This window comes from Montipora foliosa, chromosome 5 (genome assembly GCF_036669935.1).
Source record: "Montipora foliosa isolate CH-2021 chromosome 5, ASM3666993v2, whole genome shotgun sequence".
In the NCBI taxonomy this organism is placed as follows: Eukaryota; Metazoa; Cnidaria; class Anthozoa; order Scleractinia; family Acroporidae; genus Montipora; species Montipora foliosa.
In genome coordinates this window covers 12,204,903-12,217,402 of record NC_090873.1, presented here as the reverse complement: position 1 = coordinate 12,217,402, position 12,500 = coordinate 12,204,903, and the positions used below count along the sequence as shown (strand labels likewise).

The 12,500-nt window shown below is 38.6% G+C and overlaps 1 protein-coding gene across 1 annotated transcript in view; it reads left to right on the top strand.

Annotated features, from left to right (window-relative positions):
- LOC138002937 (G-protein coupled receptor GRL101-like) overlaps nucleotides 1-12,500 on the top strand; it is a 61,305-nt gene that overhangs the window by 33,049 nt on the left and 15,756 nt on the right. Inside the window, exons 4-8 of the mRNA XM_068848901.1 lie at nucleotides 1,768-1,839; nucleotides 3,408-3,479; nucleotides 8,386-8,457; nucleotides 9,129-9,200; nucleotides 10,152-11,157. Of these exons, the coding sequence (XP_068705002.1) occupies nucleotides 1,768-1,839; nucleotides 3,408-3,479; nucleotides 8,386-8,457; nucleotides 9,129-9,200; nucleotides 10,152-11,157 (1,294 nt within the window). The remainder of the gene's footprint in view (nucleotides 1-1,767; nucleotides 1,840-3,407; nucleotides 3,480-8,385; nucleotides 8,458-9,128; nucleotides 9,201-10,151; nucleotides 11,158-12,500) is intronic.

The window sequence follows — 12,500 nt, the reverse complement described above, 5'->3', positions numbered from 1 at the left end:
GTGGGGGCTTGAACCAAGCAACTTCGGACAGCAAGATGAGCGCCCGCACTACTTGGAAACTGTGGCGCCACTTAATGAAAGAAGGACTCCTCGTTTAGAGGGGCTGTCTTCAAATTGAAAGCAGGACCCTCAATGCTAGAAAGGCGTTTCAAAAAACTCTTCAAATCGTCATATGGAAACGAAAATCTAGATTCAGTGAAAGATTATCAGAAGAGCAGGCATCAAATAATTAAAATGCAATATCGCCTAGAACACTTTGCTAGTGACAATGTGAATCTAAACTACTAATATAGATGGCACAACAGCTGCCCCCGCTTTTAAGTATAGTTGTATGCAGAATTCAATGTGTCCATGTCCAAGTTAGAGGAATGGTCGGTTGCACATGGCGGTGGTAGTCAAAACAGAACCTAAAGGTAACGCAAGGTCATTTTTCCTTCAATGTGGCCACCTTTTTTTGGAAAATGTAACATACTGCAAAGTGAAGTTTGCTAGTGTTGGATAAAGTAATGAATAACCACTGATGTTGCGTAATTAATGTCAATGCTTTATTTAGCAGTCCTTAATCTGAATTAAGTAATCGCATATGCAGGATTAAATGAACAAATGAATGGTAAGAAATTGAACAGGAATTGTTACAATCTGACTGCTTCATGAAGGAACTGAAACGGTGTATTGTTAATGATAAATACATCAAGTGATTTTTTTTCTCTTTTTGCAGAAAACTCTTCTGTTAGCATAACTATAATTCGGAAATGTTGAGAGTATTTCAAGTACAATCCCCAACAATGCAGCTAAGGCTTCCTTTAACATGTTTTTGCATGTTTATTAGTTTCAGCATTTTGCTATAATTTATTCGAAAGTTTACTTGCACTTTGAAAGAACCAAAACTGACAGTCTCAAAAACACTGTCGTGTTTAAGATCATTCCGAAATAAAATTAGTTCATTTTGTTCTCGTTGATCAATTCGGGCGAACTAAACAAAAAATGAAGCTCAAACGCCTTAAGGACGTTCGCGCGAAAATTTTTCAACATTGATTTTTTTCTGAAACTTTTATCACTGTAAGATGATGAGTTAATAATGTCAGAAATATAAAAAAAATGGGGGGTCACCGACATCGTTTTGGAGAGAACATGCCCGGAAAAACACCCAAAATCTGACAAAATCGGGCTTCGCTAGCGAATAAGGCCAGTGTCAGTAAACCCAAATATATTGCAATTAAATCTTTGAAGTGAAATCTTCTCTGCCAAATATTGTTTAAGTGGACTTATTAAGTGAATTTAGTCAACTGGTGAGGTTTCTTAAAGATCAAATTTGCATTTAGCGACCACAGTCTCACTCGCCTTGCAGCCGCAAGATGGCAAGATTTGATGTCCCGTGAGCAGAAATCTTGAAATTTTTTTAACTTCCCACATTGATTTTTTGTTCATTTTTGGACAACTTGGAGATAATTGTAAATAAAATCCGTTTCTGGCGAGAAAAATTGGGGTCACCGAACGTCCGAGACCGTTAAATCCAGGCAAAGCTATAGCAATGGCCTTTTGCCCTATCATTTCTCATTTTATTACTTAGCGCGCGCGCTCGTGTATGACGTGGCGTGTGCATTTGCGTGCGCAGTAAGGATGCGCAGAAACAATTGACGCGAACGTCCTTAAGAGGCACCACACCACGTTAATTGATCCAAGCGCGTTGCAGAAAATAAGGATACTCTACTGTGGATACAATAGATATGATACCTTAAAGAAATGCGTATTTTTCATTTTGTGCAGGAGAATTGGGGGAAATACCATAAGGGAGGTACATCCCGAACAGTTCAAAGGATTGAAAGAACTCGATGATCTGTAAGTATCTTTAACTATTATGATTTACCTGTGCCCGAACTGTTTAATCGATGATGCTATTTATTGAAAGAAGAAACGCCAACAAGTCACTCTGTCATTGACAGCTTTCAAACTTTCCTTGCCATTAAGCTACAAACAAGGTGAGGACTAAACTTGCATCAACTCTGCAGCCTGCAGTACCTTGCACATTCGCACAGCCACATCACCTATGCAGCAGCAGTAGGTGTACACAACTGTTTTTGCCTTGGCTTACCTTATCAGTGCGGCTTATCCGTCGTACCCCGTACGATCCTAAGATTTTGTGTAAGGAGTCTTTACAGTCCTAACCGTGCCCTCTGTACGGATGTAAGATTGTGAATGACCACCCTGGGATGCTTAAAGCAAGGTTTAAAAAGGCCTGAGAAGTTGGCTTAGTTGAGAAAACACAATGACACAATAACTAAGAAAAATAAAAGTTTAAAGGTAATCAGCCATTCAGAACAAGTTGTCCTAAACGTCTTCATATTCCCATATTCCCATTGTTCGATCTTTGCCAAGTGTACAGTCAATACATATATCTTATTCGACGATTTAGTGTGTAGTATCGTGGGATAATTTTACGAGTCTCGCTGTACTTTTGGCGAGCCCGTAGTGCGAGTCAAAATACACGAGACGAGTAAAAATATCCCACAAAACTACACACTAAATCTTCCAATAAGAAATGTAACATTCAGCTCAGTCGAGAAAAAAGCAAAAACGTAAAGCTCAACTTGAATCTTGCTTTCTCGCCTGACGAACTATCTTACGTGGCTATTCAGCGAGTGACCGTCCAGGTTTCGCGCGCTTATATTAGGTTGCTGTTGTTGGCTCAAAAACGAAAACTTGTCAAACCTGTCAATGGAATCGTCTTGAAGCAAAGCGTCGTGCATTTTATTTCAAACACTTGCATTACTGTAAGGAAAACAGGGATTGAATATCGGAAAATTGTTTATTATAAGGTGTACATAGATATTAACAACGATTTCAGTTTCCAAGTAAACTTTCAGTAGAGAAAAACTGACTTTGATGAAGAAGTGACATAAAAAGTTGTCAAGTAACTCGGGAGGAATTTCTTCAATAGACGGCCCTTGCTTTTTTCACGGATTCACACCACTGCTTAAATTAATTGAGGTCAGTTTTTCTCGTTTGGTCGTATTTACAGAGAAAGTTATTTGTCGAGTGGGTTATCGTTTGTCTCTAGGAACTCGTCTTCGCCAAAAATCTCAAAACTTGGCAAGCATTCATTGTTTTCTTCAGGGGAAAAAGTAGCATTTTCAGCCATTTCTACCGTTTTCGTAAAACTGATAAGTTTGTGAAAAACCGGTCAAACTGGTCTTCTGGACTACAAATATCGTGAGATATTTGTAATCGTTTTGGGTGTTATTTGTACTCTGCCGACTGCAGTTGAATAATGATATTAGTTATCATTGGTAATTTAATGTTGATAAACCTGTCGTATCCGCAATATGCAAACGTCATACATGAAAAATTAAACCTCACAGCACCAGTGTAACCTTTTTCTTCTGCATTTCCATTACTATTTTCGTAAGGTTGCTCTCGAAAAACCAAATTGAAGAACTACCCGAGGGAGTTTTTGATGGTTTGAAAAGTCTTAGGAGCTTGTAAGTAGTAAATGAAATTATATAAACACACGCATTCAGGAATCCGTAATTTCATCCTTAACAACGGCAGCCTTTCTCTGTTGATTTTTGCTAGTACTTGCCATTTCAATAGTTCTATTTATATTTTCAACAAAAAGTAACATTGATATTTCCCAATGAAATTAACTACTTTAGGCTGGTTTTCACTATCGACGGAGTTGGAATCGGAGTCTTAAAAACGCTACGACTCAGTGAGACTAGATAATCTAACTTGTATAGTTTGCAGAAATATGCTATTTGGTGTTCTCCTTTTTGCAAGCTTTTTTTCCCCTTTGTCCATAATGAATCCATAATGTACTTTTTTGTGTCTGCTGAACTGTAATAAAACGATTTTTGTTTGGTTAGGGAATTGCCTGAATTTGAAGACAGTGGCAAAGCATAAACATGAGAATTTTAACTCTTAGAACCCAAACCATGTTTCCCCAGTGTAGCCCTCTCGGGGAATTAGTTATGGTAGGTCCTTCTGTCAGGTTTGAAATTGCGTCATTGGTGGAGTAGGTCTAGAGGTACTCAATTTGCGAAATGGTGTTTTCCGCTCTTTTCTGGTTGTTGTTATTTTGATGTCTTTAGAAGCAGTTAAAGAATTTTTCTTCAACTCAAATAAATTACTGTAGTCTTAAGGCAAATTGGTTGAAATTCTCTGGTATTTTTGTCCTTTTTTTCGGGGAGGGGGTTTGGCACTGTTTTGGGGAGATTGAATTGTTGTGTGCTTCCCGTCAATTGCTCCAATACAGTACGGCGGATACCAAATGCATTCAAAGCCCTTTGAAATGGTATCCAGTCACTGATGGGTTTAGGTGAGCTTATGTACTTATCCCTCAATGCCATCAAATGGCATAGATTGTCTCTTTGACAATGTTGTTCAGCTAATTCTATATGACAAGCTTAGGCTTTGCTGGTCATCACAACTGGCCAAATATCTAAGCATCAATATTACTCTTTTGGCCGCACTGCTAGCTTCTCCCATCCTTGTGTCTGTTTTTGCACTGAGTTCGTTGTCCAAACAAACTCAGTAAAATGCTCAAAGCGTTTTGGTGTAATGAGAATGTATTGTCGATCAAGCCAGGTCAATCTATGCCAATCTATGCCGCTTTTACTAAGGTTAAACTCGTGATCCTCATTTTGCCGAGGCTGAATATGCACTCTACCTAGTTTCAAACAGCTATAAAGCCCCCCTCCGCCCCTCCCCCCAAAGTATTGACAGTATATTTATGCAACACAACATTGTCAATGCTCAAAGCACACGCTCCCGTAATCACCAAGACCATCAAATCATGGCCACTTGTTCCTTTGTACAGTGTGGAGATTGAAGAAGAGAGAAGAGAGAGACGGAAAGCAGAAAGGAAATGGCACCATACCCAATGTGGCCCTGATTTGTTAATTTTCACCTGAAGAAGAGCTGTGCTACCAAACGTATGAACAAATCACGTTGCGAGTTTTATAAAAGCTTTATTGCGGAAATAGTTCCGACCAGAGAAAGCTGCTTGCTGCTACGAAGACACTGCTAAATCACACCCATGAGGTGCCATATCCGCCATTAAAATACGAACTAACATTTGCAAATGAGATGGGTAGTTACTTTATAAAGACGATTAATCGACAACATCTAGCAACAGCTGTTCACGCCCATTCAGCATGTATAACGTATAACCTGATCCAATGCCAGCACCATTAGTTGTCAACTGCATTTACTCAATTCTCCATATTATCACCAAGATCATTAATTTATCGTTGTCCACTGGCTATTTTTATGACAAATGGGCAATGTGCTATCGTTAACCGTCTACTTAAGAATCCTGGTCTGGACCTCATATTTAAAAAAAAATCGACCTGTCAGTAATCTTCAGTACGTATAAAAACTTACGGAAAAGGGCTGTATACAAATAAGTCCATCTTCACATGGAAACGAACAATATTTATCCTCTACTCCAGTCTGCGTACAGAATACAGCACAGCACAGAAACCGCAAATGACCTCACAGCATGTTGCTCTACTAGTTATGTTGTATTTGAGCACAGCCTTTGACACTGTAAACCACAAAATTTTGCTTGAAAGGCTGCAGCACGACATTGACATTTCCGAAGTACGCCTACAATTGTAGTCATACATGTCAAATAGAGGTGAAAGGATTGCAGTTCAGGGAACATTTTCTCGGAATTTTGATCTTGATTGTGGCCTTCTCAAGGTTCTTGCTTTGGTCGATTGCTCTACGTCATCTAAGCATCAAAGTTGTTCAACATCATTGAACGACATCTTCCTGACGCGCACTTCTACGCTGACAATTATCAGTTATTCTAAGCTTTAGACCAGCTGATGGATTGTCATCTCAGATTGATGCCATTCAAGCGATGGAAATTTGTATGGAGGGCATACGGCACTGGATGGTCAGCGATCGTCTATTACTGAATGATAAAAAGACGGAATCTCTGCTAATTGGCACTCGTCAACAACTGAGCAAAGTCGAGCCACTCCCTTGAACATATAGGTCCAGAGAATTGCGTAAGAAATCTTGGTGCTTGGTTTGATTTGATTTGATGTTCTGTTAGAACAAATATCAACAAAGTATGTAGTTCTGGATTTTATTATCTGCATAACCTCAGAAGGATTCGAAAATACCTGTCACAAGACTGTCTAGTAACTCTTGTCTAAGCCTTTGACACAAGTCGACTAGACTATTGAAATAGTCTCATGTATGGCCTTCGCAGTGTCAAATCTCAAAATTTCAGAGTACAGAACGCTGGTGCTCGCATTGCTCTTGAAAGTAAAGTAAAGTAAAGTAAAGCAACCATATTTAACGTCGATAACTCGTAACAGTAATTCAACTGACAAACCTGAGGTCGACGGTGCGCTCATTTTACTCCCCCCTCTCCATCAGTGCTCCGTTTTACGGGTATTTAAAGCTACTTAGCTACACGGAAAGGAAAGAAGTTGAAACAAGGATGCGAGATCCGGGAATCGAACTCAGGACCTCTTGCACCAAGGCCGCGCACTAACCGACTGTGCCATCCTTGCTCCTCTAACCTTACCTTAGTAAATTCTGCCAAATAAGTCTTGCGTTGCCACGACTTCACTGTCTGCCTGTCGTAAAGCGAATTCAATTCAAGATCCTACCTCTCTGTTAATTTCAAGGGTAATCACGGATTCTCTCCTCCCAAACCCAGATCTACCTACGATCTCCGCTCAAACAACAGTACTCTGCTGCTGCCCCTGCGCTTTGCAACAAACTGCCTGCTGACATTTAAAATGTTGCTTCCTTAAATTGTTTTAAGAAATCAATTAAGACCTTTCTTTTTAACGATGGAATCACTTTAAATTTAACTGTTACTTCATCTCCATTCAATATTGTATTTAATTTATATGAAATTTTTGTAAAGCGCTTTTGATCACCCCTGGAAAGAGCGATATAGAAAATTTTTATTTAGCATTAGTTTTCTGTTTTTCTTTTTTTTTTATCTTCTTCTCTCAAGCTCTGTCTTACGCATCTCAACACATCGTCTTTGTTCCTATCATCTCATCGGTTTCTGGATATAGATATAGAAACCGATAAGATCATACGAAACACACAGAAAATGTGTTAAGCTGCGTAAGGCAGAGCTTGAGAGAAGGTAAAGGTGTTTTCAGTTCTTTTTCCTTTGGTTGAGAGGGGTGGGGGGGGGGATAGGGTGGGATGGTTGGTGGTTCAACCTAGTTAAAATGAAGGGTCACGAATTATTTAACCTACGTGAAAACGGATTCAACTTGAGACCTGATTTGACCGACATCTCATGTACCTAAATTGCGGGAAATTTGCATTTGTAATCTTTCCGAAAAACACAAAAAAATATGACAAATTGAGACTATGACCGTGACTGGGAAACATAAAAATTACGATATTATGAATAAAATTGCATGAAACTGATAAAAAGTAAAACTTCCGTCACCTAGTCGAAGTTCCTTGACGAAGTTAGCATACTCGCTAACCCTAGATGTCTTGAATCCAAAATTGCTTTCTTTTTCAAACTGAGGTGCTATAATTCTTATTTTCTTTAACACCAAAAATCGTACTTTTGCAGGACTGGAAACAGGCATTTTGATTGGTAATCTTCTTCGGCTTCCACCTACGACTCTAACAATCTAGTGGTCATATCTGCTACATACATTCATACATACACATACACACATACATAATTAATTGACCGCTCCACATACGGGCTATTCAGACCCGATGAACAAAATCACAACAGAACATTCAACAACGACTTTTAGGAATCCCAACTGGCCAGAGGCAAGCTGGTTGGCTATTTAAAAGTGCAGCTGAGAAGTTGAACCAGAGATTACCAGGGGTCATAACGTGTCTTGAACCCGGGATCCCCAGATCTCAAGGCAAGCACCCAAACCACTGGGCCGCACTGCCTCTTCCTCCTCCCTGCTTCGGATTCCGTTGGTTTCATTTTTACTAGATCGTATTGCTCTGCGCTTCTGATTGTGACTCTGACTCCATCCCTGGTGAAAACCAGCCTTTAGTAAGTGGCAGAATCCTCGTTTCGGTAACAAACATTGTTATGTAGAAAATGAAAATGAAAGTACTTTCGAGATAAACTATGAAATGAAAAGCTAGCGTCATCAAGTGAGTTATGGAAGTGCCTTTAACCATGCTAATGATGCTTTGAACGTAATTCAAAGTGACAGGTACAGAGAGATGATGAATTAACCCATACGTTGAAGCGGAGAAGCTATCATTTATATTTTGGTTCATACAAAGTGTTTGTGTATCTGATCGGCTGAGATACTCCTAATTATGCTAGTCCTGAACAGATTTTTACGTGTGAAAATGAAATCGAACTTACATGTTAATCGAGAATGTCCTCACAATTGCACTTTTTTTCAGGGATGTATCAGAGAATGAGATCCGTAGAGTATCGAAAGAAACCTTCAAATATGCTACATCTCTAAAGTTCCTGTAAGTAAAGAATTCACAGAAGGTCAATTAAATAAGCAACTACAGAGCAACTCTTAATAAAAGCAATAAGTTTTCTTTTACATTGGCGACGACATTGCAATTCTCATTTTCCCCTCTCATGGATTGGCATGAGCCTTTTGGAACCTTTTTTTGTCGTAGTTTTTTTTCATAAATGCAATGCTGGGCACGTCAAAGCTGTGTTTGGTTCTCGCTGCAATTTTTCCTGAGCCCTCCTCCTAAAGAGTTAGCCTTGCGCTAGTAAGGGTAGTGTGCATTTTCCTTCGTAGTTGCAAAAAAATCATGAAAAAAGCAAATGTGGAAAAGTTTCAAGAAGAAAAAATATTGAAATTTATGTTTACGACATCATTTTACCTGTCTTGGTGGCGCTCTGATCTCACATCGTTACCCTGGTGATGTTAGCACAGTGTCTCAAGAGGAAGCGTCGCTAGGAACAATGTATTTCAACATGGCCGCTATTTCACTTTTAAAAATGACGGAGAGATTGCTCATCCGAATCCGAAGGAAAATTTAAATGGGAAATGTGAAGTAAGGTGCGTGAGTGGCTGTGACAAAATTTAAGAGTCTTTTATCCCTCAAATTGCTTTGATAGATATCTGAAGATGACCATCACTGAGATTAATTTAACATGCATCTTTCTCCACTCTTTGCAGGTACATGCATTTCAACTTGATGTATGATCTCCCAGAAGGTTTTTTTGCAAGGATGCAACACATAATAAGGGTGTAAGATAGCTGAAATCACTGTCACATAGTTTCTCTTGTCTCATTATCTTGTTTCTGGGTCCAGGATTTCTTAGCTACTGTAATTACAAAGAGACAGTACAAATCTACAATGAACTTGTAATTCTATATCTCATCAATTTTTTATTCATTCACTCACCCACTCTTCCTTTCCTTCCTTTATTTTCTTGTTCCTTGATTAAACAGTTTCAAGTTTGGCTATTGATTCTCTTCTTTAATTAGGTTTACTTTTAATATTTTCGTTAGGTAACTTTGTGGGTTATATGCACGGCAATGCGACGTTGCTAGTATTAAACAATTGCTCGGTGAATCTAATTTGAGATAAGTTGAAGTCTTATCATGGTTACGCTGACCGTTCAACTAATTTAGCAAATACAATGTTATTACTACATTCTTATAAGGAAGGTGGCTGGGTAAGGAGCAAATAATGGAACCGTGGTATCACGTGAAGTGGGTCATTTTAATACGCATCTATACCAGGTCCTTGGTAGGTTTTGCTAAGTGATGCTAGTTACGTCAATAGTACGTTATAAAAATTGCATTTTGCAATAATCAGGGACAACAATTGTAGGAGTTAACAAAAATTGGTCTTGTTCATAAGGAAGACAAAAACATTGGATACTATTTAAAAAATATATATTTTTTTAATAGTAGTGTGTGCTGGTTATCTAATACCACGAGGTCTAGTATTGATTAAGTTTTTTTTTCTTTTTTTCGCGAAAACAAACAAACAAACAAGGAGACAAATCAACATCTTTCTATATGTCATTTGATGGGTATGGCTGTTGACGAAAAGGGAAACGTCTAGCCGTATCTTGAATCGTCAATTGGCTTCTCTTTATCCCTAAATGAAGCAAAGCAATGCTCGGGGCAAACTATCTGCTCAATGACAGACATAATGCCTCAATTTACACATAATCTCTTTGCTTACAGAACTGTGGATTCAAATGTAATGTGCTGTCACGTGGAAAAGCAGGACGCTGGTTGCGAGTTTGTGTACGACGACAACTTTGCCAACTGTGATAGTATGTTTCAGCACCCTGGTCCCAGAAGGAGCATTTGGGTCCTTGGAATCCTATCTCTGCTTGGTGCAATATTCGTTTTTGTTTGGCGAATATGCTACAAAGAAAAAAATGTGGCACAGTCAATCATCCTGATGCACGTGGCAGCTGCAGATGGACTGATGGCTGTTTACCTGATTACAGTCGGGGTGGTAGATGCGGTGTGGTCTGGTGTCTATTTTCTGCATGATTACCAATGGCGTACTGGGTTCCCCTGCCAAATACTAGGGGGTATTTCTGTGCTGTCTAGTGAAGTCTCTTTAATAGCTTTGTCTCTTCTGTCCCTTGACAGACTAAAACACATTGTGTTCCCAAAGCGATTTAAAGTCCTTACTCAAGGGAAGGCCCATGCGCTTTGCTTTATCATTTGGGTGATTTCGTTCTTTATCGCTTTCCTTCCAACTTTTGGTATCCGCTATTTTCATAACCCAGATGCGGGCATTTACTATTATGGGAAATCAGTGATGTGTCTACCCATTCAGCTCACGCCTGATTTTTTGTCTGGATGGGAATACTCGGCTGCCATATTTGTTGGTCTGAACCTGGTGTTTGTCCTCTTTATAATCATTGCATACATCTTGATATTCTATACGACTTGGTTGTCAAAATGGCGCCTAACAAACCAAGGAACCAGAAGAGAGAGAGAAATGAGGTCCACTTCTGGCAATACTAACAGGAACACGTCTATGATATCGAGGATTCTGTGCATTGTGATGACAGATGTTCTCTGTTGGGCACCGATTATGGCCATTGGAATGAGATCAGCGATAGATCAACAGTTCACCCCTCGTGGAGACATAGCTGTTTGGATCGCGGTTTTTGTCCTTCCAATCAACTCAGCGATAAATCCTGTTCTGTACACACTTTCAACCCCACAGGTAAAGAGATTCCTGTTTTTGATCACTGGGCTTAGCTTTTAATGAATTAGTTGAGGTTTAATGAGTTGTGGGAAAGAAGTGAAAGCAGAGGCTGACTTCATAGAAAGATAGTCATAAAGTGGAGTTGTTTACTGATTCCCTCCACTTGTCCTTTTGCCATTATGTAGGAGTTACAATGACCAACGTTCATCTGGGATATCATTTTACATCTGTTACAGGTTGAAATTAAATTCAGGTCCGTTTAAATCAAACTAGGTGAATTTAGTTAACCTAGGTTGTTTATCAACTATTTGAAAAGGGATTTTCTTTGTGGGGTGTTTTTTTTAGGGGGGTTGAAAACAAAACAAAAAAAAAAAACAAAAAAATCGCCTTCCTAACACATTTGCAAATGGACCTAATTGACCTTAGAAACTTACAATGTACAAGTTCATGTCATCGCAAACACAATTGGATTCTCCACACGATAGATCATTTCACAAAATATTAAGCAGAAGAAGAAGAAGAACCTAAACGTGCTTGTTATTCACTTACCAAGTCAACAGAGGAGATAAGGACACCTCAACATGGAAAAGCAAGAAATACACAAAGAAAATACAACAACAACAAAATGACAATAGCAACCCAATACCATTTCATTCCAAGTCAACAACTTTGTCAAAATAACAATTAAGTGGACAAAAGTCCATTACAACCAAACACACTTCTTAGTAAAGTAATTGAAAAAGAACATGGATTTATGAAAGTTGTAACCAAATTTGGAATTATTAACACTTGGATTGAATGCACACCAAACAGACTACAAATTACTGAAGACATAAATGTGTTATCAGACACAACTAAAACAATAAGTTTCACTGCCGCACGCAAAAAGGCACTTGACCAGTGACACATGTATTAGAGGTGCAAAAACAAGGAAGTGACTTCTCGTTGTTCAACTACAGTCAACTACATGCAAGTAATGACTGTTTAATAAAGGTTACAAACTTTGTGGACTACCAGAAAAAAAAATTGAATTTGATTGTTGAAATACTTGTAACCACAAAGGGGTTTTATACTGAATAACATTTGTACAAGTCACTGTACATCATTCAATAATCTACCTTCTAAAAAGTCAATTGTCTTTTTACTTCCAAGAACCAGGAAAATAAATATAAAAGATTAAGGTAATTCTCATTAAAGAAGGTTTTGTTTTGCTGCTGCTCTAAGATTTAAAAAAAAAGTAGAATTAGTTATCATGCACAGTATGCCTAACCCCAACCTTAATGTGCTAACCATTTAAAATCAGTGCTTAGACTTAATAACAACCAAAGGCGTTTTTACAGACTAACTCATGCAAAACGTAC